Here is a 24830-nt window from a genome sequence, read left to right on the forward strand (position 1 = left end):
TGCAGATCCCATATGTATGCTTCAGCAGATGGTACTGTTATCTGCACCCCAGAGTCAATGGCGATTACCTTCCTCCCTTGTTGGTTCCTTGTGGAATCAAGCACGGATGCTTTTAAGAGAGGGACAATGCTTTGAAGTACTTGACCTCCTCTAGTTCTAGCGCCTGCTTTAAGGATACACCTTAGTGTTGAGTGCATGGGGTATACCTAGGTTTCGTGAAGTCTGCTGAGCAGACGGATTCTTTCTGCTGAGGTCCTCCACCTCCTTTTCTTTTAATGCCAGAGTCAGTTTTCAAGAGAGCTACTGGATGGCACCCTCTCTTCTCCATGAGTGCTTCTCATCTTGCTGGGGTCTGTTTTGGTTGGAGGGGTGGTCCGTTAAATTGGTCCTCCCTTCTCCTGCCTTTGGAAAGGAAGCCATTTCAAGGCTCTAGCAAACTGATGTCTGCCTCCCACTTTTTTTTGTTTTAGAGCTTCTGGCTTCAAGGTGGGCCCCCACTCCTGGCTCTTTTATGCCCTTTGCTTTTTTCAAGACTTGTGCAGGTCTCTCCCCACCTCCCATTCCTCATGATCTAGAGATAGCTAATGCTTGCTTTTGTTGATATGGTAGCCATCTCAGGACCTGAACAAGGTTATCTCCTTCTCTTTATAGGTGGGATACAATAAGGATGATTGTGTCTGGTGCCCAGATCTAGCAAGTCCTACTGCCTAAAAATGATCTGGAAGAAGCAGTTGTGAGCAGATGAGAGAGTTTCAGTCTTTCTGCAAAATGACCAGTACCTGGTAACTAAAATGATTGGCTGCAGTTAGGCATCCAGTTTGTGGATGTCTGCTGCTGGGTCTTATCTCCATTTGGAGGAGGGAGGGTTACGATCAGGTCCTTCCATTGGCCCAGGTGGGGGCCAAGATGAGAACTCAGCACTGATTCACGGTCCACTTGGTGACTACTACTGCCTTCATTCCTCCAGGAGAAATTTCCCTGTAGGATTCTTGAACTAATGGTGTAACTCACATGCCTATCAACTGTAGAGTTCTCTGGCTATCTGATTCAAGAGTTCAGCTGAGGGTTTTCTTATAGGCGCCTCCTACTGAAATTGCTACAAGGCATCAGTTCTCAAGGTGTCCTTTACAGGATTTTAGAGAGAGGACACCCTCCCCCACCTCTTTTTCACTTTTGTGCAGAAATGTAGTCCCCCTCCCTGCTTGTAACTTTTTTTCACCTAGCTCCCTGAAGGAAATGGTGACTTGGAGGAATGCGAGTGCTTCTTCTTCCAGAGAGAGCTGCTTCCTTTGGGGGATCCTGTGCCAGAGTGCATGGACACTGAGGTTAATTAGTATTTTTTTCTCCATGTTCTAGTGATGAGGGGCTTCGGTCTCCTCTACCCAGTAGGGGTTCCTTGATGCCACTTGGTGTTTTGCTCAGTGGCTGAGGCTGTGGCTCCTCTTCTTCATTACGAGTATCCTCTTCCAGTATTTGCTTTTTTTCTTTCTTGTCAGGTTTGGATGTCATGGTCTGTTGGTCTGCAACACCCTCTTTCCAGGCAGACTTCACAGGTGCACTTAAAACTGGGCATTTTGGCTTAGTATCTTTAGTATTTAGATTTAAAACTGGTCCTTATGATGTTCTCTGTCTCCTTCTGCCCAAGAGTTTTTACTGTCTGGGAATCAACACAACCATAGGGCACATCAAGGAAAGTCCTGGCTGTTTGTATATCATGTTTATTATCACTTTATTTACAAAGAGGACCTGCCTTGATGGCTCAGTGATTGCCCCTTCTCTGTCCTCTGTAAGTAGGTGGTTGCTCCCACTTGTCTCATTAGTTAGAATATCTTTAAGTCAGGCAAATATTATACTTATTTTTCACTCAGTAGGGAGGATCCTAAATCTGTTGGTTACAGGACATAAGCTTGTTTTTGCAGTCAGATCTTAACATCGCAGCATTTGTGTTCACAGGTGCATATCTATCTGTGAATGCTACAATTTATAGAAAAAGATGATGAATGCAGATTATAAGAGAATATCAAACTAGTTATAGGACTTGTCAGGGAGGGACTTCAAACTTGCAGATTTACTGATGTGGTAGAAATGGATCTTATCTTTTGCACCATTTATGTTGGGTATCCTGATGAAACTGAAGTTGGTACCACCCTAAGCATTTTGCTGGAATGCAGTGTTTGGGAATTTGGTGGCTGAAGTCAGAGTTTTTCTTGCTCAGAGTTGCAGCAGTCTCTGAGTACATTATAAGATTGGTGGTACAAAGGGTGAAGCCTGTTACATTGGGGTGTTGAGGTTTCCTCCGTCTGCTGAAAATGTCGTTTTTTCCCCCAGATTTGACAGTTGTACTATTCATCGACCAGATATTCTGCTTTTGATGAAGTACTTATGTTCATTTGTAGTCATATTGCAGTACTGATTATTGAGTCTTACTGGCATGCAGAAGCCTGCGACCATCCCACTTTACAGAGTTTTTGCATCATCCCTAGTTGGCAGAAAGTCCAAGAACTGACGACTGAACATCAGAGCATAAGAGGGGTGTCCATCTTGCACCAACTTCAGCTCTTTCCAGGCATGCAGTCCATTGCACTACTGTATTTTATCAGCATGGTCATAGTCTATTGTTCAGCTTGTGTTCTCCAGAATTTCATACAACCTGCTTTTAGATAAGTACCCCATTGAGGAAGTTTTCCTTCTGATTAATATCTTGAAGTGTGGGAAGCAAATACCGCATAAATATTTTCATTTTGTCTGTTTTGTTTGGGGCCTCAGCACAGCATTTCTAGGTATCAGGATTGTGCTAGGTTTTGAGTGAAGACTCTTAAGCATAGGGCTGAAGTCCTCTCATCCCACACGGAGTCCTCAGATTCTGTTCCTTCTGTTTGTTCTCATAACTCTGCTACAGCTATTACCTTGGCCAAGAAATGCAAAGACAAAAAGTTGAAGGAAAAGGATTCAACAGATGACAGTAATCTTTCTGTGTCTGTGTTCAGGTCTGTCAACAACTCAGGCAAGGTGCTTTTGCAGCCCCCTGGTCCATCAAATACTAGGACTGAGCCCTGTGATGCAGCCCCTTGGAAGGGAACCATGGCAGCAGGTCATTTGGTTATGGCTACTCTAAAATCAGCTTTGGTTGGCTGTGAAGCCACTCCACAGGCTTTGGCTTCCACCACTCGAGTTCTGGTTACCGAGGGAGATGATTTTTTTTTTGGCTGTTGTACATGAACAAACTTCAGTAACTGGACTGAGGTTGTGGTTGGCAGATCATGTAGTGAGGCCTTCCTTTCTAAATGGATGCCAAAACCAAGAAGATCAGTCAGCTTGGCTCAGCCTACTGTCCAGTCTTTATCTACTGCAGCCTTGAAGCATAAAGACCTGCTTAAGACAGCCCAGGAATTTATGGCCTTTATGAAATCTAGGGAACCCAGCCAGACATGGCTGCCTACCCCGAAGATCATCCCTGTAAAATGAGAAGGGATGTTTCCTTTCAGGAGGAATTTTAACTCATCAGGAGCTGAAGCTGAAGAATCATCTTATTCTGAATATCTTCCCCCTGAATCTTACCCTGACTGTCACAGAGATGTTTACCCTCTGGTCTGCTTCTCCCCTGAGGATTTATCCTTAGTGGATAACCTGCGTAAATAGGAGACCTTTAACTAGGAGAGCAAAGAATTCTGTCAGGCCCAAACACATTAGAGAGAGCTTTTAAGTCTGCCATCTGCCAGACCATTGGCTATTCATTGGGTTCCAGTAGTGCTAGATGATGTCTTTGATATCTTTCTGGGACCTGACTCTGTCACCTGCCCAAAGGACACCAGGTTGTTTCTGTAGAGTGCTTCACATTCACGAGCACCTCTGCAAGAATCCACAATCTGATCCTTCGGTAGTGTCTGCTGAATCCACTAAAGGTGACCCTAAGGGTGCAGCTAGATACCCTTCTCCTATTAACAGAGAAAGTAGATTGTTGGATAGAGTTGGCAAAAAGAAATGTATATATCAGCTACTCTGTGTAAGACCCCTTAATTGCCATTGTCATATGGTAAAGTACGTTGCCTTTACAGGAACAAATCATTTCTAAAGCGGAGGTTATTACTGACAAGACTTTAGAGAGTGACATACAGGAGACAGCCAGATCAGTATTGCAGGTCTTCAGACACTCTCTATAGTGTGCTTATGATGCATTGGATGCATAATGTAGAGCAGATCCTACAGGTATTGTCATTCATTTGTCTGAGATTGGTACAGCTCTATCTGCTTTTTATAAAGTTTAGTGAACCAATATCTTACCTTGCCATTGATGCCAACAGAATGATCTTTTAGGAAACATTTAACATAGTGTTCATAATTCATTTAATGCTCCATATCAACTAGTGTTCATAATTCATTTAATGATCCATATCAGCCTTTGAGCCATATCCAAAAACCAGCTCAGAACATTATCATTCCCTGGCAACGTTGACAATAAATGTATCGAAGTTGCATGCTTTACAAGTCAGGGTTGCCACAAGCTGCATATTCAATAAAAAACACAGAGACCTCAGATGGATTAAATGGCCGCAGCCATGTGTTTATTGCCATTTACGCAAATAGAAGCCAATTATTATGAGATGTGCGCAAGGCAGGAATGTCAGGGAGGACATTTTATTTCTTTCATTACATTCCCCTAAACCTGCAGGAAAACAGACAGCATGTCGATATCCTGCCCTTCTGATTCAACATACCCACATCATAACAGCTTTTCATTTCACAATTCCTCTGGGCTACCTTACAATCTACTAAGGAGCCATTGCCGGGCTGGTAAGTCCCCTGGCAACAATCCCTTGGGGCTGTCTGGCCTGTGGAAGGTCCAGCTGAGGAGTCCAGTGGACCCCCCCCCCCATTTACCTTGGCATCCCTTACCTTTCCTGTCCTCTGCTTACATGACTGCGACAGTCTAGCCTAATATGTCTTACCCGGAGAAGGCAAATACCTGAAAAACCCAGTGGGCATAAACAGGAAATTCCTTCACAACCCCTAATGCGATCACCTTTGTAGGTCACCGGGTTCCCTAAGTACCTTACCTGGTCCTAAACTAACTGACAAGTACACCACTGCTTTTACGAGGGGGTGGGTAGGGTGGGACAAGCTGCCAAGGTAGAGGTTGAAAAGACTGATTTGCTTTGTTCCCAGCTTTTTCAACCCTTCCCCTGGGCAGCCCAGCCCACCCAACCTCAGCCCTCCTACCTATCCTGACCCTACCTGTTCTCCACCTCCCCCCACTGAAACCTGAGTCCGAGCTGACCTGCCTCAGACAAATGATGGCTTGTTGCGATTGGCTTGCCAGCCGTTGACATATGCATAGCTGAAGACACATCCACTCTGACTAGGTAAAGGCCGAACTCCTGGATGCCCAACTGGATAAGGAGTTCCTTTTTGGGCCCTGTCCAGAAAAAGCATTTGAGAAATTAGACAAAAAGGGAAAACAAAAACTCTGTTTTTCCTCCCACAGTAAGGTATAATAGGAATCATCCTTTTAAACCTTGGCTATTGCCTTCTAGGCAAGAAAAGGGGAAGCCTCCCCAAGCAAACAAACCAAGACACTCTAGCTGGTGGCAAACCTCATCAGTGCTTTAGAGGGGGGGGGGATCCAAGGACTCCATCTCCCCAGAGAGCAGCTATGACTATGCATAGCACGCACCCCCTGCCTCCCTCTAAGCAGGGATCTTCTGGTCCTTAATGAATGGACGCTGAAGAGAGACATTTTCCTGGACCTAACCCATCAGTGGGAACACCCCACTATAGACCTTTTCATCTCTCATCAGAACAGACAACTACAAAGGTTGTGCTCCAGAACCCAACAGACAGGGACATGGAGGGTGGATGCCTTCTTCTCTTTCAAATGGACAGACCTCTTTCTGTATGTCTTTCCTCCTTTACCCTTGATCTGCAGGGTACTGACAAAAGTGAGGTAAGACTGGGCAAGCATGGTACTCATATACCTAAACAGTCTCAAACTAACAGCATGGAGGATTGGGTTATAACCCAAAAATTGCAAACTACTCTACGGAAGTGCTGTCTCGCCTGAGAAAGGCAATAAAACCAACTACCAGGAAATCATACTTATCCAAATGGAAAAGGGTTTCCTTTGGTACCAGAACAAAAACATTCCTTCTCATGCTGACATAAATCAAATGTTGGGATATCTTTCTGGATTATGTTACCAGGGTTTCTTATTCCTGTATTAAGGTGCATTCTTCTGCCATCTCTGCCTGTCTTACCTTCTCCCTCGTATCTATTCTCACCCCCACCTTAAACAATTCCTAAAAGGGTTCATACACCTAAGGCCTCCTAGGAGAAAGCCTGTCTCTACCTGGGATTTAAACTATGTATTAAAAAAAGTTTACCTTACCACCCAGCAGCTACTGCTCTTTAAAGATGCTTACATGGAAGACCACTCTAGTGATAGCTATCACCTCAGCCAGGCAGGTCTTAGAGCTACAATCCCTGATATGCAAAGAACCTTTCATTGTGTTTCACAGGGACAGAGTAACCCGTAGACCTGATGTATCTTTTATGCCCAAGGTAGTATTAGAAAACCTTGAATCAAGCTATTCACGTGCTTTCCAAACCTCTAAATAAAGGTGAACAAATCCTACATTCTCTGGATTTACAGTGACAGGTCAGGTATTACCTTAACAAGACAGAGTTCCCAGTTAAAGCAGAACAACTGCTAGTGGCGTTTGCAGAAGGGAAAGAAGGCAGTCCTGTCTCCAAACAGACTGTTTCTAAATGGATAGCCAACTGCCTTACTTTCTGTTATACTCATCATGGTAAGCCATTACCAGCTTTGTCAGAGCTCACTCCACCAGACATAGGGCAACCACCACTGCCTTCCTTAAAGGTGTCTCTATGCAGGTCATTCTTGAATCTGCCACATGGACCTCTGTTCACACCTTTATCAAACATCATCATTTAGGCACTGCCTCCAGAGCTAGAGCAGGTTTTGCTACTGCTGTCCTACAGAATCTGCTGTCTCAAGGGCCAACAGACTGCCTAAACCCCACCTTGTAGCTTTGGGAGTTCTCCCACGAATCAGTACTGCAACATTGTCTATGATGAACATAATGTAGTTGTGGTACACTTGCCATAATTGTAGATATTTGAATAGATCTGTGTTGCAGTACAAATTCCCACCCTTCTACCCCACTGCTTGCTAGCCTCTTCCCTATACCTGTTTTATTTTCCCCTTCTGGTGAGTAGCTGTTATCCATAGTCATCCTCTCTTGTTGGAATATTTCATAATTTCTGTCAGAACTCTGACTCCTGGAAGGGTCGTATTGTCCACTGGTGTCAGACTGCTGTACACAACATAGAAAGATGGCGCTGATGGACTTCCCTTTTATACCTTGAAGTCTAGACAACAGTCCTTGCATGTCCATTGGTTAGGGATGATACAAAGACTCTGGAAGTTGGTCTGGTAGCGAGCTTCTGCTTGGCAGGAAGACCAAAGAATCAGCACTGCAACACTGATCTACTTGAATGTCTACAAGTATAACACAACTGTACTTTTTTCCAGCTACCATGGCTTCCCTAGTGCTAGCAAGGACTCCAGCTTTGGTAACAGACACCATAGCTTTAATATTCCAGTGACTCTCTAACTTAGAGTGAGAGGTTACAGTAGAAATGTTTTCTTTTTCCAGAACCCTTTTGCTGCTCAGATTTCTGCATTGTGCTTAAGTATTTGCTACGTTCTATCATAGCACCTAATCACATTTGATTATTGATAAATTCTCCAAAGTATTTTGTCATCGATACGTTTTCGTGTCACATTGGTTCACTTAATGTGTTGAGTTTTGCAGTGAAAATGTGTGCCATATGAAGGCTGTCTTAAAAAAGAATGACAAATGCTATTCAGAATACAGATGATATGAAGGTTGTGTTCAAGGTAAAGCGAATCGTTCATTCAGCTCATTGTCTTACTTATTGTGTAATGGGTCTTGTTTGCTTTTTTCTGAGATTAGGTTGCTTGTAAAGAAAGTGCTGTCTAACTGTATTACTTTTCTCTTCCTCTTCTGTTGTCTTTAACCCGTAGAAAAAGAATGACTATTGAGGACAGCCTGCAACACCCATGGATTAAGGTGAGTATTGCTGGATCAGTAATGTTTTTCAAGATGCTTCCGTAATGGTTGTACATACTATTTTAATTCAATAAGCTGTTAAAGATTAAAAGGTATGTAGTTGTGTTATATTTTCCAGGTGATAAACTGTCGAAATAAATTAAATCGCCAGTGCAGTTCAGTCATCATTTGTGCTGTCTGAGTAACACAGTAGACTAGATTGCTGATAATAAAGCCACTCACAGGCTTGACTGTCAGCAAAAAAACTGTAGTGCTAAAGATTGCTAGAAGTGGTGATCATTCCTAGAGGGATCCTCATTAGAAGGGACTTGTGAATGAGGATCTTTAGAATTAGCAGGCTTGAGTGTCAAAACCAGCACATGCTTCCCTGTCTGTTAAATATAATCATGTTCGGGAGTATGGAGAGTTTACTTTATTGGCTCAATTTACTCCTTGTTATTTAGGCTTAGTACTAGTGGGTACTGCTTCCAAACATTGTTGTTTGTCACTGTAATTCATCATTCTTTTTGTTGAGCCACAAAGACTCAAATCGCATCCATACTTGTGACTGTGACATAGTGTCTTCTTCTTCTTCTTTCGGCTTTTCCCGGTTAGGGGTCGCCACAGCGGATCACCTTGTCCGCACATTGAATGGCAGTGGAGTTTTACGGTGTCGAATTGCCAGCCCGGCGCCCAACCTTCCACAGAAGGCACACTCACATGCACACCTAGGGCCAATTTAGAGTATCCAATCCACCTGCAGCATGTCTTTGGGATGTGGGAGGAAACCGGAGCACCCGGAGGAAACCCACGCGACCACAGGGAGGACATGCAGACTCCACACAGAAGGCACCCCAGCCGAGGATCGAACCGGAGAACCTCTTGCTGTGAGGCGGCAATGCTAACCACTGCACCACCGTGGCCGCCCTGTGACTGTGACATAGTGTACTGTAGGCAAACAGAACCTTTGGACCACTGTCTGACTCTAACCTCTGGTTTTCAGGATCAGTGATGTAACTCACTATTGCTAACCACAGAACACAGTTTGGTTTAGGCTAGAGTATGTGGCATGGTGGTGTCGTATATTACCATATTAACCCAAAGTGTCATGGCTCACTTACTGAAACAGACACTGCCTTCAGACTAGAGTCTGTGCTGTGGCATTATGACATACTTCTACAAAATGCAGTCATTCATCAAATCGAGTGTGTGATGTAGCAGTGTTGCATAATACCACAGAACCTAAAGTCACTCTTATACTAGAATATGGGGCATGACACCTTACTATCACAGGATCTTAAATCTTTTACATACCAGAATCTGTGGCATGGCAGAGTTACATAGTACCACAGGACCAAAATTCTGTCTGGATTTGAATACATAACATAGTACCACAAGATCTGAAGTAATTTCTTTGCCAAAATCTGTGGCATGGCACCATTATTATCAAAGGACAAAAAGTCAGTTGTGTGCAATGTGACACTTTCACATGCTACCACAGAAGTTTGTCACTTACAGACACGGCTGTGGCAAACCCAGTTATAATTACGGCACACACTAAATTTATCCCCAAGTCAGTGTTGTGGTTTGTTGAATTTGTAGCCTACCAGCAGTTGCTAAACTCACTCCCAGACCAGACTATGTGGTACATCAGAGTTATATACTACTGCAGAACTTAGTCACAAACCAGAGTGTGTGCAAAAGTACATTTGCACACTACCACATGACCTACTCTCACAGCAGAAGTTTTGCTTATAGGACTTTGACATTTACAAACCAGAATTTGTGGTGTGTCACTTTATGATCTACAAAAGGGCATAAAGTCACTTCTTACCAGAATTTGTGGGATAACAGCTGCATACCACCAAGGATCATAAAGGCATCCCAAACCACAGTCTGCAGCATATCAGTGTTATCACCTGACAGTAAACATGTTAACTCATATCAGAGTAACATCTGACCAATGCAGTATGTTATGCTGATGATATGAGACCCTGGTTGCTTTCAGACTGAAAGAGGGTAATATCCATCTAGTGTATTGTAGAAATCCCAGCCATTAAGTTTAACATTTGAGAATCATGATTAAGTATGCCATGGGATGGCCACAGAAACAAAGCTGCCTGTAAACCCAGTATGTAAGTTGCACATAGTCTGGCTGGTGTGGTACACAGAACTTGGAATCATTTCCTAAACTTGGCTACTTGACACTGAGGCATATATAACAGGCTACGATAACAAGTACTACTAGTTTGGCTATGGTTCCAAGAGCGGCACCAATTCCTATTGCTGCCATGAAGGCACAGATATCTTCTACGGCCCACAGAATGTGCCAAAGATGGATTCTCCGATTCAACCCAGGACTTATTCTCCATCTGTCGACCCTTTTTGGGCAGCTCCCTAGTCCCTTTTTAGAAAGACCTGAGTCCCAGTCTGGCTTATCTGTTTGCTCCAGCAGGAGTTTTTCGGAAGCTGAAATGGTGAGGTTGGTGGATCAGATATTGACAGCTAGGGGTCTTTCCCCCATTTTCTCACCCCCCTCTCCCTCCTGGTGCAGGGGGTTTCTCTCCTATGACCCATTCTTATACTATTTCTCTGACCTCTTCTCAAGCTTTAGAGCAGTCGACTCCAACCACATAGATTCTAATGACCTCGGCACCAACAACCTTTTTGTCTTGGGTACCAGCTATGGCTCTGACCCCTTCTGTACCTTCGGGACTGACGGGTCCCCAGGACTGGGTCTTTGCCATCGGGCCCAAGGGGTTAGAGTCTGCTACGTTTTTTTCTTTGGAGCTGACCTTACCTTTTCGGGTTGTGTTGACAGAGGACCTGTCCTCTGTTCCGGCTTTTCAAGTGGGTCTCTCAGGATGGGGTGTTGTCTGTCTTGGTTCCGGGCTCCCATTCCTCCTCAGGGGGACTTGCGTTTCAAGCTATGGAAAGAGCTTTGGCCACTGCCTCGTCTCAGGTGGCTCCTCTGTTACCAGAGTCTCACCCCTTGACCCCTGCTTTAATGGAGATACCACCAATCTCCACCCCCGGACAGTGAGCTCCAAGGTCGCAAGAGTTGTCTGCCGAAGGTCTACCCTCTTCCAAATCCTCTTCATATGCTCCCACTGAAGAGCCTCTTCACAAGAAATTGTGTAAGAGGAAACACCTTGATTCTTCTGAGGAATCCGTCACTGAGAACACAGATTATGATCAGAGGGAGGGTTCCCCCCTGGTCACCCCTGGAAGATGCCATCTTTGGAGACATTCTGGAGATCCTAAAACAGAGGGGTGATTGGAAGCCCAAAGACCCTTCTTCTGAGGAATCTGTGTACTTGATAGCCTTTCGAGCTCACCTGTCTACCTCCTGGATGGACCCCCATCCACCTACATTCTAATTAAATTGATCGCTCAACTGGCCTGGAAAGCTCCTGACTCTACAGAACCTATCCCCTGGAGACCTGATAAAACTCTTAACGCATCTGAGGATCATCCACACTGGGCAAAAGGTTTAGTAGTTGATGTCATGGTGGTAGAGACTCCCACCAAAAAAGAACTGGCTGAGGTAGAGACTCCCACCAAAAAAGAACTGGCTGAGGAAAGTTGAACTGTACATCCCCCTAGTCGAGAATCCATGGTGATGGACAGGTTTTTGAAGTGGGTCTACTTGTCATCTACCTTCTCCGGCAGGTCTTTGAATTTCTTGGCACACTTCACTAGGTTTCAGAGGGATCTGGTCAAGATGCTGTCAGATACCCTGGCAGGAGCAGTAGCTGAGGGGTCCAGAAAAAAGTGGCCTCCCAATTAGATACCCTGAAGTCCATCTCAAACTCATCCATGAGGCTCATTGCACTTGCAGCTGAAGGGACAACCAGGACAGCAGGTTCAGTTGTTGCAATTCGATGAGACGCTTGGATGTGCCTGTTTGAGTTTGCAGAACCATTCAAGTCTTCCTTGGTCAATGCTCCCTTTGACAGATCCTCATTGTTTGGCCCCAAAGTTAAGGAAAGTCTATCTACGTTTGAGAAAGATGGAAAGACTGTCTGCTGTGGGCACGCTTTTTTCCACTTCTCAACGATCCTACTCCAGGAATCAAAATTGTGGCAAAATGTGGTTCAAGAAGTCCCAGAAGCCTTTCCAGGACACATGTGGTACAGACTCCCCTTGGGGCAGAGAGGGTTACAATGGAAGAAGCCATCCCAGAGGCAGGAGTGGTCTGCAGCACCAGGTTCCAGGGAGTCTTTCTCTGGCCAACTCTACCAACGCTCCTGAAAGGAGGCCACATTGTTTGCCTCTGGAGGCAGTCAGGTGAAGATTCTCCTTGCACCCAACAACCTGGCGACGCATAACTACCTTTGCCTGAGTGGTAAGGATCATTTCCAAGGGTTATTTAATCCCCTTCAACCTTTATCCAAGGAACCATACAAAACTTCTTGGCATTCCACCCAGAGGGACCAAGCAGTATTAGAAATACAAAAGCTGCTAGAAAAAGAGTCATCCAAGACGTCCCACCAGACCAATTAGCATCTGGATTTTGCTCAAGGTTCTTTTTAGTGCCAAAGAAGACAGGAGACTGGAGACCAATTTTGGATCTCCGCAGTCTAAACAAATTTTTCCAGTAGTCAAAATTCCAGGTGATCACAGTTCAGTCAATAGTTCCCTTTCTAGAGGAAAATGATTGGATGTGCTCTGTCAACTTTCAAGACATGTATTACCACATAAAAATGGACAAACAGTCAAAGTTTCTCTGGTTCCGGCTAGGAGCCAGCCACTACCAATTCAGGGTGCTGTCCTTTGGTCTCACCACAGCCCAGGGTGTTCACCAAATGTATGGCAACAGTAACAGCACACTTACCGCACGGATTCAGAGTGTTTCTATATGTAGACGACTGGCTCCTCACCACTTCCACCAGGCATCTACTTCAAACGGATTTCATTTTGAAACTATCTCAGCAGTTGGGCATCACGGTCAATCTTGCAAAGTCTCAACTTATCCCTTTTCAGGATATGAAGTTTATCGGAGCTCGTCTCAACACTTTCTTTTGTTTGGCCTCTCTACCCCACCACAGGTTGCAGAAAATACAATCTCAGGTTCAGCCTGTTCTTTGCTCTAGCAAGATACCGGCACAACTAATAGTTCAAGCACTGGGCTCCATGGCAGTGGTGATCACTCTACTCCCACTAGCAAGATTTCACATGAGACTCCTTCAATAGCTTCTTGCAAACCCATGGTCAATTCTAACCTATCCTATGAATCACCCAGTTTCTTATAACCAGCTGATGGAAAGACTACCTATCCTGGTGGATGCAGTCCAGAGAGATTCTTCTGGGACATCCCTTTGTCCCTCCTCAGCCTGAGGCAATAGTGACCGCAGGTGCTTCACAGATGAGGTGGGGGCATTATCTGGGGAAGACGGTCCAAGGCACTTGGTCCCCTTTAGAGGCCAATCTGCATATCAATGTTCTGGAGTTGAGGGTGGTGTTTCTAACGTTGCAACCATTTAATTCTGCCTTGCCTCAAGGGATGATAGCTACTCAGTCAGACAGTATGTCCATAGCCTAGTACATCAGCAAACAAGGGGGAACCAAGTCCTACCTGCTGAGTCAAGAAGCCCTTCGAGTGTGGCAATGGGCCATAACTTCCGTCCACTCTCTGATAGCAATGCACATCCCGGGGAGTTCAAATGTGATAGCAGACAAACTGAGCAGATGAATTCTCATGCTTCACGAGTAGTCTCTAAACCCCAGAGTGGCAACGAAGATGTTTCTTTGCTGGGGCCAACCTTGCTGCAACCTGTTTGCTTCACCCGTGAACAAGTGCAGAAGCTATTTTGTCCTAATTCTCCCTCAGGGGAAGTCCCCAAGAGACTCTCTTCTCCTCGATTGGCCCCCAGGTCTCCTTTATGTCTTTCCTCCTTTTCCTCCGATTTCCCTTTTCCTCAAGAAAGCAGCTCGGTTGAGAAGCAAAGTAATCCTCATTGCGCCTTACATGCCTCAACAAATTTGGTTTCCCTTCTTATGGCCTCATCTACTTCGACGCCTGTGGATCCTGGACCCAGTTCCAGACCTTCTCTCACCGACAGGGACTGGTGCATCCCAATCTACAAACTCTCAAGCTGACTGCTTGGTTTGTCCAATTCCATTAGTTGCCAGGCATAATGACATTCCATCTCCTGTACGACACATTTTGTTGGCATCCCATAAATCATCCACCAGGAATCTCTACCTTAGTAAATGGAAGAGATTTTCAATATGGGTTTATGATAATGGTCTTGACCCTTTTTCAGTTCAAGTGGAAAAAGTTCTAGAATTTTTAGCTACCATTCTTGATAAGGGGGCTTCTGCTTTTATTATTATTAACGTTATCCTAGCAGCCATTTCAAATTTTCATAACTGTTTTGGTGACCAGCCCTTAATTTCTCACAGACTTTGTAAGGTTTTTCTTAAGGGAACAATTCATTTAAAGTCCCCATTCAAAGATCCTCTACCACCATGGGGACTTAACGATTGTCTTGCAATCACTTACATTATCTCCCTTTGAACCTGCAGCTACTTATGACTTAAAGATCTTCCCTTGGAAAACGCTTTTACTTATAGCTGTCACCTCTGTGAGATGAGATTCTGAATTACAAGCTCTGTGTTCAAAGCCCCTTTATCTAGTTTTCCATAATGACAGAGTTTCACTCAGAGCAAACATGTCCTTTCTTCCTAAAGTGATTTCAGAGGCCTACATCAATCAGTCTATAGATTTGCCTGTATTTTTGCCAAATTTTTCTAATAAGGGCAAGGGCGAATATTATTTACATCTTTTAGATGTGCACAGGCAGTTACATTTTTACCTGGGCAGAACTAAGCAATTCAGAAAATCAGAACGGTTTTGTTTGCGAACGCAACCTTGGGCAAACTTGTCTCTAAGGTTACTGCCAAGATGGTTAAGAGATTGTATTTCCTTTATTTACACTAAAAAGTATCTAAAGCTTCCTATGCTGGTGAAGGCACATTTCACCAGATCTATGTTGACATCAGCTGTTTTTCATTCTAAAGCTTCCATGTCCGAAATGTGCGCAGCTGCAACATGGGCTACCCCACATACCTTTATTGCTCATTACAAATTGGATATGGTCTCCAGGGGGAGAGCCTCTTTTGGTTCTATGGTTCTCAGAAATGTACTTCCGTAGGTTTACCCAGGATCTAAGGTAGCTAGGGACTGTGTCCCAGAAGTCAAGAATAGATTAAGATCGACAACACAGCTGGAACTTTATGGTAAGACATAACTTTTTTTTTTTTGAAATGTAAAATAGATAGAATGATGGCACTTTAAATTCATAAGGATGTGCCATAGAATGCAATATAGAATGTAAACTCCTTGTCTTTAAAATGTTGTCTTACATTTATTTTTTGTATACTTTATGTTTAAGTGGATATATTGTGACCAACGCTAACGCTATACTATAAACTAAATTTACCTTAGGGCATGAATAAAGGAACTGAACTGAACTTTCTTGAGTTCTAAATTGCATTCATATGGGTGATAATTTAGGTGGTTTTGTGCTTAATTTTTATTTCCTTGAAACTATTGTGATTTATTACGTCATAAACCTCATTTGTCTGTTTTTCTATTGTAGACTATAGTGCTAAAGCTGTTCATTTTATAGTTGTGTTTTCTAATGAGTGTAGATGTTCACTGTGGTAATTTGTGAGTCACTGTATCTTTTTGTTGGTTTTTGATGCCCATGTGGCTCGGGCTTTACCAGTATACCAACCTGGTTGACAAATGGTAAGTAAATAAAATCCCCAGTTCCCTGCCCAGTCAGAAGATTGACATCTGTCTTGTGCTTTCAGAAGTTGTTTTGTAGTTTCAGTGAATTTATCATTGTCTGAGATTTGCATATCCCTGCTTTATAATCTCTCAGACTCGCTTTCTGTATCCTGTTTTATCACTTATCTTATCCTTCTTCATTGCTAAAGTAATGTCCTTTGAGCCACCTGCTATATTTAAATGTCACATTATTACTCGGTATCCCACCAGCCACTATTTGTTGTTCAAACTTCATTTCAGTCTTGAAGAGTAACAGATGTGTTCAGCTTATCATATATTATGTCACTCTGCTACAGAAATACCAGACTATGAACTAACAGATTTGCAGTCTGATTTTCAGCACCAGTTACTAAATTGATAAACCCATTATCTGATAACTAGTAATCAAAATGGATAGCTTTGTCTTTTTTTTCTTTTTTTGCACCTAAAAATATGCAGTCTTTAACAATGGGGTAAGTTGCCCCACAGATGTGCTGTATACCTAGTACCATCACACAGTGATTTAAGCATTGAAATGGCCTAAATTTTCCCTTGCAGTATACTCTGCTTAACTGGGTCCATCACTGCACTGAAATCCCACCCCCTATAATAGTTGTGTGTGGTACCTCACGAGCCCTTCTGCATTTTCTGGACATCGGTGGTTGTTTTCCAGCACCAAATTTAAAATGACATGATTCATGAAGTATTGTTCTCTCTTACATGACATCACTGAAAAGTTAATTGAACTTTACTCTTAGTGATCTCAATGCAGGGGATGAATGCAAGTGCATCCATGGACTTTAATGGATAGCCCATGGCACATGCACGGATTCCAGTCCATTAAAGTCTATGCACAAAACCTGTGGTATCCTTCAAGTGACTTCAGAGAGGTATATAATAGCATTATGTGGGCATATTCTTAATAAAAAGTTTACAAAGCTTTTTACTAAGAAATTGACCACATAATGTTGGTAGGATGGGATGGAAAGTAACATTGCAGTTAAGTTAGAAAGTGATGTGCTGTATGTGTAAACTGCGATGGAACACTTAGCAATATTTCAGTCCTTTTTGGCTGCCACTGGCTTAAAAAATATTGTATATTTCCTATAGAATACCCATCACAGTTTCCCACCTTGGTGCTTGTATCTTTAAAACTATCTGTCTCTATTAACTTTTGCATTTTTCTGTGAAGACCATCCTAATTATTGATGTATTAGTTGACATTCCTCCTGACTTGGACAATGATGTACCACTGCCTTTACCTTAACCCCTTCAATGTTTCAGTACCCCTGAAATTTAGTCTCATGAAGAACACTAACGTGCATCAGCTTGCCTAATTTTCTTCATGGCAGCTGCTATCTTCTCTGCAGTGCCTAAACCTCTAGCTTTCTATACAACAAAACTAGTGGCACCTCTGCATTTCCCTCCTACCTTTTTTCTTTAAGTGGTCAGCATTGCTGGTGATCCTGGTGTTGATTCCTTCCTCTGCCTTTCTGCTGGGATGCATAAGGTAAAAGCATGCAGAAGTACAATGGAGTTCAAATCTCTGAATAATAACAGCAAGAAGAAAGCTTAATTATATCCTGACAGCAGTACACACTATCTTACAATCTACTTTGTAAAATGTATATTGTTTTGACAAGAAGATGAGCAATTCAGAATCTGTGAAGTAAATAATGTATCAAACAAACTGTAATAAGTGCAATCAAATAATAAATAAGTCTTTATTATTTTGCTTCGGTAACACATATTCTACGTGATAAAAGACTAGAAGGAAACCCAGAAACAAAAAGTGTAATCACTGTTCCAACCAAATAAATGTAAACAGGAATTAACATTTCCCTTTCCCAGAGTCTGCCTTAATGAGAAAGTGGATGTTAGATTAGAAAGAACCCTCTTCCAGTATTGTTAGTAACTGGCTCCAGATAAACAGGTACTGCTAGGCAGACCTTTTCAGAATTAAAGTAAATTACCCCCTCCCACAATGGCCTCTGGTCATAATAAAAGCACCCCAAAAATTAATGTTAAAAATAAACAACTTACATGTGTATGATTAAGTGTGCTTTACCTCTGCAAGCTTCAGCAGCCAAACAGGATTTTAGAGTCCTTAATTGATCAGTATATTCACAGGAGGAGGGAGAGGGAAGAGAAGAAAACAAAACAAAAAAAAAAATCACAGTATATCTCATACCTGTAGAGATGCTAAAACATTAATTCTATGTAAGCTAGTCTCCCCTATAGCATATCCTTTACGTTAAAATTTGAGGCGTTATATAGCCAAAAAGCACTTATACGGTCCAAGTAAATATGTTAAAATCAGTTGTAATGAAATCTAGAAATTGTTGATGAAAAGCTAAAGCTCTTGAAGTAGGCCATCATTGTACTCAGTCCAGCAACTGTCTATACATTCATTCCACATGCTGATGCACAGGTTGACCTACCCCTTAGCAAGGCTTTCATGATGAGAAGCGTGTTCAAGCTTTTAGTGAGGAAGCACTTTTGACCATAATCATTAACATATGAATTCAAGTTTAAATGAGAACTTGTAAGACGGAGAATGTGTTGGTACATTGTAAACATATCCCAGCAAAGACTTTGTAGAAGTCAGGCCTTCTCCCTTTTAAGGAAGTAGGCCAAACCAACTTGTAGAAATGTAAGAAACCATCACACATTGGTTAATAAGATGCACATAACATTATCTTGAAAGTCATAGATACACAACCTTGCTAAACAAACAAAAAACATGCTATGCCCTTATTTAAGCAAAAGTCCATGTAGAAATAGAAGTATAGCCTTTTAATCTGATGAAATATTTTTATCCAGGCTTGTGGGAGTCTGATTTCTTTGTCCGCTCTGTTGCAGGCATCTTTTTTTTTATCCATTTCCTTTTCAGTCTACATCAGTTCATTCATTGCGGTATCTGACATGATGAATACCTTCACTCATTTTACCATCTCATCTTCTGATTCATCTTCCAGTTCCCTGCTTTCCATAAATGATGCGTTATGCTTCTGGATGGAAATAACCATTCCTAATCTGTGCAGAGTATCCTGTCAGAAATATTGGGGAATAAATGGCTGTAACTAAGGAAATGATTCTTTTGAGCGGAGACACAGGATCAGAATTGCCTTATTAAGTTTAATTCCATTGTCTGCCAAAAAAACAAGTACTAATAAATGGAAAAAATCAAAGACAACTGTTTTTGAGGTAAAAAACTGGAAAGAGGATCTTTAGAAAGGGAATGAGTAAATTACATAGACGTAAATGGAATTTGTGGGAACAATGCATACAGAATAATGTTCGGAAGGATGAGTGAGGCTTAAGAGAAGGCAGGAATTCGGCAGTTCATGTAATGTTGGAGCGAATGTCATTTGTTGGAAGGAAAGTAAATGTATAATGTATGTAAATGGAATACTTTAATATGGTTTGTTTTCTCTTCTATTAGTGTGTGTGTGTGTGTGTTTGTCTTCAGTTATAATTTAATAAATGTGTTAAAAAGAAATTACTACTACAACAGCATCTGTTTAGGCTCATATAAATATAGACCCTAATTTTCCTGTTGGTTCTTCAGTGAGTTCCTACCCTTCTTAAGTACCACATTTGAGGAAAGTAAACGTATTTAATATATAATGTATGTAAATGGAAAACGTTAATATGGTTTGTTTTCTTTTCTGTTAATGCGCGTGTGTGTGTCTTCAGTTATAGTTTAATAAATGCATTAAAAAGAAATTAATACTACAAATGCTTCTGTTTAGGTTCAGTGTATAAACATAGACCCCAATTTTCCTGTTGGTTCTTCGGTGAGTTCCTACCCTTCTTAAGTAGCATTGGTTTACTTGGAGATGTGGGTATTGGTCTTTCCTGCTTTTTCCATACTTTGGGTTTCCGTAAGTGTGTTACTCCCACCCTCCCACAAATGACATAACCCCTCAAGACTGTCTTGCCCTCTGAGGAGCCAGCACTCCTTTGTGTTCTCAGTTGTACACTCTTCCATGGGACTGTGCACCCCCCGACACACCCTTCCCCTGAAGAGAAGACAGTCACTGATGCCACATCACTTCTCCCTCCCCCCGGTCAGGTCCAGCAGGTGCTGGAGACATTAACTGAACTTTGGTTATATGTTGTAATTAGAGTGTCTATATGTACCAATGATGCTAGCTGTAGCTCTTGAATTTCTGTTGACTTGTTTGCAGTAATAAACCTCTGGGCCATAAATTCCTGCTTATGCTAAGTAAGTTGGTTTTCATCCACTTGTAGCGTGGCTTCATGATTAGTCATGTTAGATTTAATCTGCTGCAAATCATTCAGCACTAGGTGTATCATGGAAGTTGCATATCAGCACTAGAGAAGAAGGTGGCCTCGATATTTATGTAAGAGAAACATGTCTGAAACTAAACATAATTTTAGGGTAACCATTCTGATCTTTGCATTATCCCCTACTAAGATAATTGTCACACAAAAAGAATAAATGGATGACCATAAAATAATAAAAATAAAGATTCTTGGATTGGGAGAATCTGAGTTACTTATTTTGGCATGTTGTTCATTTCTGTGTGCATCCCCTGTATTTACACTGCTATATTTTGGATCCTTTCTGCAGTTTTATCAAGTTCCTTCTGGACTTGTGCACCAACCCTGCTGCAAATATCAAGTTACTATATTTTTCATTGCTGTACTGAATTTTCTTAAATAGAAGGCAGTGCACTGTTGTCTCAAACTGATTCTCTTCTGTTCTTGCATCGAGCTCTGCATTCTCAACAGGTACCACTTAAGGATCTTTTCTAAAATGTGTAACTTGAGTAAGAGTGTGCGAAATCCTTGGTGAAAACAGAGGAGCTACATTTTCTGCTAATGTAGCTTCTGGCTTTGGCTGGCACTTTGCACCCTTCTTCCTTTCTATTTTTAGGAGTTGTTTTCTTTTTTGCATTTTTACCCACTAATTTACTTAGACGTCTTCCTGCCCGCTTTGGGTATATGTAGTATGTACTGTTTGATACATGTTCTTATGTCTAATACTTGTTAAGAACATCCAGTTTGTGTGCGAATACAGAGGAGCAGTTACCCTACTTGTTAAAGTGGCACAAATGAGACAGCACATTTTGGATGTATCTTAGCTAACTAACTTAAATTACTTAGTACTGTTTTGTGCCATCTATGTGGTTCTGTTTAGATGTTTGAGTCTCTTTCTCTAAGTGATATAGTGTTAAAACAGTTTTTTCACATCAACATAGATGAGTTACTCTTCCATTTCAGGTTTTACTTAGGAATCTTAAATGCAATGCTGGGGTTTAAAAATACACCAGGCTTAAAGGCTGCTGTTCAGTAGCTGAAAGAGATGAGTAAGCTGAGTGGAAGTAAATGTGGTTGTAATTTAAATATTCTCATTGAAACTCTGACTGCAGAGGACTATTACTCCATGGAGTTTGCTTTGACTGACTTAAGCTGCTATGCATTTGCATGGTGCTGCAGTTGTTGTCCTGCTGCCTTATTTTTTTCACACTAGGGTTCAGTTCTAGGCTCCAATGGCTTTCTTCTCAGGTCTGTGCTTGCCTCCTTTCTGAACTCCTGACTTTGTCACAGAGACCTGCTGCTATGTTACTGATTTTTCTGAGTTGTCCCTTGTTTTTGTTATGTTTTATTCTTCCAGGATTGCTCTTTAAGATCATTCATTCAGTGAAATTTACCCAGTTAACTAAATGAAGTCAATCAGTTACTGCAGTGATAAATTTAAAGAAATCATCTTTTGAGGTGTGAGTAGGAGACTTTTCAATGGTCAGTTAAGTATCTACTTGTTGAATAAGTGAATAAAGAGACTCTTTCAGCTCACCACCCTAGCCATAAGGCAAGTCTTAAAACATGCATGGGTATGGTTTGCTGTAATGAAATGCTTCACAGACTGGATTAGAAGAAAAACAGATGCATGTGTGAACATTTGTGATTATCGTTAGTGTAGTATGCAGATGTTATACATGCCTATCAACTGTGGAGCATTTGTAAAGGTGCATGTACACTCTGTAGTTAGCAGACTTCACCATCTCACTTAGAAAATTATTGATATTTGTCAGGATATGAAAAAAATGTATAGCAGCTAGTGAAGCAATTCTTCCCGGATAGTCTGAATTGAAGGTGCTGAGGTTTAATATAAACAGATGAGTGCATTTAATTAATTTACCTTGTTTGCTTATGTAAACTAATAAAATTGTCTCTCTCTGTTTCATTTGCAGGTGATCAACAGGAGAAATGTTCGACAAGAGGACAATGACAAGAGATCTGATAGACGATGGCTGAAAACAACACGACTGAAGGAGTACACCATTAAATCTCACTCCAGCATGCCACCTAATAACACTTATGTCAACTTTGAGAGGTACACCAAAGTCATGGAGGAGATCAACTGTGCTGAGGAAAGCTTGAAGGAGCTGGAAAAGAGTAAAAAGTCTTTCCAGGATGATATTGAAGCGTTGGTATCTATCTATGAAGAAAAGGAATCCTGGTACAATGAAGAGAATGAGAGTATTCGTCAGGACCTGCGACAACTCCATGACGACTTAATGAAGACTCAGTTTATGAAGAAGCAGACACAGGATGACATCAAGGCTGCTCAGCTGTCTGCCAATTCATTGAAGCGTCGTTTTGGGAAAATGGAGAACCGCTACGAAGCCCTGGCAAAGCAGGTTGCATCTGAGCTTAAATGGGTGGAAGAACTAGTGAAATCATTTGAGCAGGAGAGGATAGAGAGTAAAAGTGAACATTTTGGGCTGTGTTAGCTCCAGTAATTCTGAAATTGAAACAGAACTGGATATTTTTAAATGCCACTTATTACTGAGATGCGCTCAGGTGTAGTCTAGAAGTCAAAATGGACTTTTTAATTTACTGTGGCTTTGGGATGTCATAAGAAGATGCTGTCTCATTTTTTTACACAGAATCCATTTAGTTAGAATTTATGCATGATTTCAAACTAAGCAGCTCCTGCTTTTTGGGGTACTGTTTTTGTTGCTGTTCTTCCTTTTTCTGTCATAAAATATGACAGGGATTTCATTTATCATATGTAATGTAGCAAAGGCCCTTGCTAATCGGGTTGCCCAGACTGATGAGCTTCATGCTGCTCTTGAGTAACTGGGAACTAACGTCAGGCAGCACGATGCCAGGGCACTTCTATGGGCTAGACTTGTAAAGGCTCCAGGGCCATTAGCCTAGTACCCACCTATGAACCTATGAGCATGTAGTCTGACTTGATAGTTTGCACGAGGGAATCTATGTGGTGATTGTCATTAAAGTAATTATTTGAAGATATCTTGAAAATGTAGCAGTGAACCATTCACATTTGCATATCCTGAGTGAAGCAACTTTCTCTGTGGTTATGTTTCAGCCTTTTGTAAGGCACAGTAAATTTAGTTATACAACACCATCACCTAGTGGTTGTGGACACATTCCTAGGAGCAGTTATCAGGATGTTCTTCATGTTTCACGGTTGCAGTCATCACATTTGGGTTATCTGCTTGCAGTGGCCTTCATTCGGCCTGATTATCAAAGTCTTCGGTCCTGCGTCGGTTGCTGTCTCATCTTCCATGACGTCAGGTAGTCAGGGGGTATAAAGCATGCAGCCTATGCCATTACATCAGTCTTTCTTGCCGTGCGGTGCCCGAAGCAGAAGCAGTTTGCAAGTGCCGGTCGGCCAACTCCTGAAATTTTTGTTTTCGAGTTTCAGAACTGAAGTCTTCAACTAAAGCTTAGTACCCCATTGGGGAAATGTTTTCTTGCTCTTAATCGATGTCAGTAAAAGTCAACAATTGTATTTCTTGTGGAAAGCAAATACCTCATAAAGATTTTCATTCGTACTGTATTCCTTGCCTAGGCCCTGACCACGACGTACCTCGCTGTCGGTTTTGTGCCTTATTTAAACAATGAACTATTCGTCGTCTGTATATTTACGCTTCTCCCCGGGCCTCCGCTGAAAACAGGCTCTGTGGAACCTAGTCGGACATTCCCGGTCAACAAATGTTAAATAAAATAAATAAATATTTTGGTACTTGGTTCAGTTATCCAGATATGTCTTCGGTAAGCCATCCAACTACCGACATTACGAAAAAACACAAAGATAAAGACAGAGACAGGCCGTCTAGGTCCAAAGCTGCCTCTGACACTTCTCCTAAGCTAGTCTCCAGTTCGCCGGTACTCAGTGAGGTGCTTTCACAGCCCCTGATACCCGCTACTTCAGATTCGCAGGCCTCTGCTGAGACCCATTCTGAGAGTCCAGTATGCCGCGAGATGCTTCAACTGTGGAACCTGCGGATGTCTCTACCTAGGATGGGTCCAGTGCCGCTGTGCAGGCACCGGTTCCTGAGGGTGTATTCAGGCCTACTGAGTTGCATATTAAACCGACGCCATCTTCTTCTTCAAGGCCTAAAACTCTAACCATGCCTAGAAAACCAACACCCAGACTGCATGGTCAGGCCTCTATGCCTAAAAAACAAATGATAAGAATGGCTGAAGACCTTATTACTTTAATCAGGGGAAGCCAACCTTCCCCCTCTAAGAGACCAAGGACTGAATTTGCTTATGATACTTCTGATCAGGATTCTAAAATTTCTGTTTCCTCTGATGACCAGGATTTACCCTTATCTACCTATGAGGATTCTGATGCAGAGGACTCTATTCCCTCTGCTTCCCTTCCAGAGGATTTCTCTTTTGGTGAAACCTTGCATACTCTTAGGGAGCATTTTTGCTGGGAAAGCCAGGATTACTCTGATTCTAAAAAGAGGCTTAGGGATTTCTTACTCCTTCCCCAACACAGGCCTTTAGCTATTCACTCTGTACTTGACATTGTTGATGATGCCTTTTCGGAATCTAGTCTGGCCCCTGACTCTTTACCTCCTGCCCCCAGAAAACTTGATAGAGGGTTCCAGACTTTCGCCAAGATTTAGTAGGCATTGGTCTTCTAAGAATTGGTCCTTTCCTGC

At 42.2% G+C, this 24830-nt stretch overlaps 1 protein-coding gene across 1 annotated transcript in view; it reads left to right on the forward strand.

The window, feature by feature from the left end:
* The window catches only part of DAPK3 (death associated protein kinase 3), a 923922-nt gene extending 900647 nt beyond the window's left edge, over positions 1 to 23275 (forward strand). Inside the window, exons 8-10 of the mRNA XM_044054084.1 lie at positions 8066 to 8115; positions 11881 to 11890; positions 22106 to 23275. Coding sequence (XP_043910019.1) covers positions 8066 to 8115; positions 11881 to 11890; positions 22106 to 22637 — 592 coding nt within the window. The 3' untranslated portion in view covers positions 22638 to 23275. The remainder of the gene's footprint in view (positions 1 to 8065; positions 8116 to 11880; positions 11891 to 22105) is intronic.
* The last annotated feature ends 1555 nt before the right edge of the window (positions 23276 to 24830 follow it).

Source organism: Protopterus annectens, chromosome 13.part0, assembly GCF_019279795.1.
Source record: "Protopterus annectens isolate FY-2018-M chromosome 13.part0, PAN1.0, whole genome shotgun sequence".
In the NCBI taxonomy this organism is placed as follows: domain Eukaryota; kingdom Metazoa; phylum Chordata; order Ceratodontiformes; family Protopteridae; genus Protopterus; species Protopterus annectens.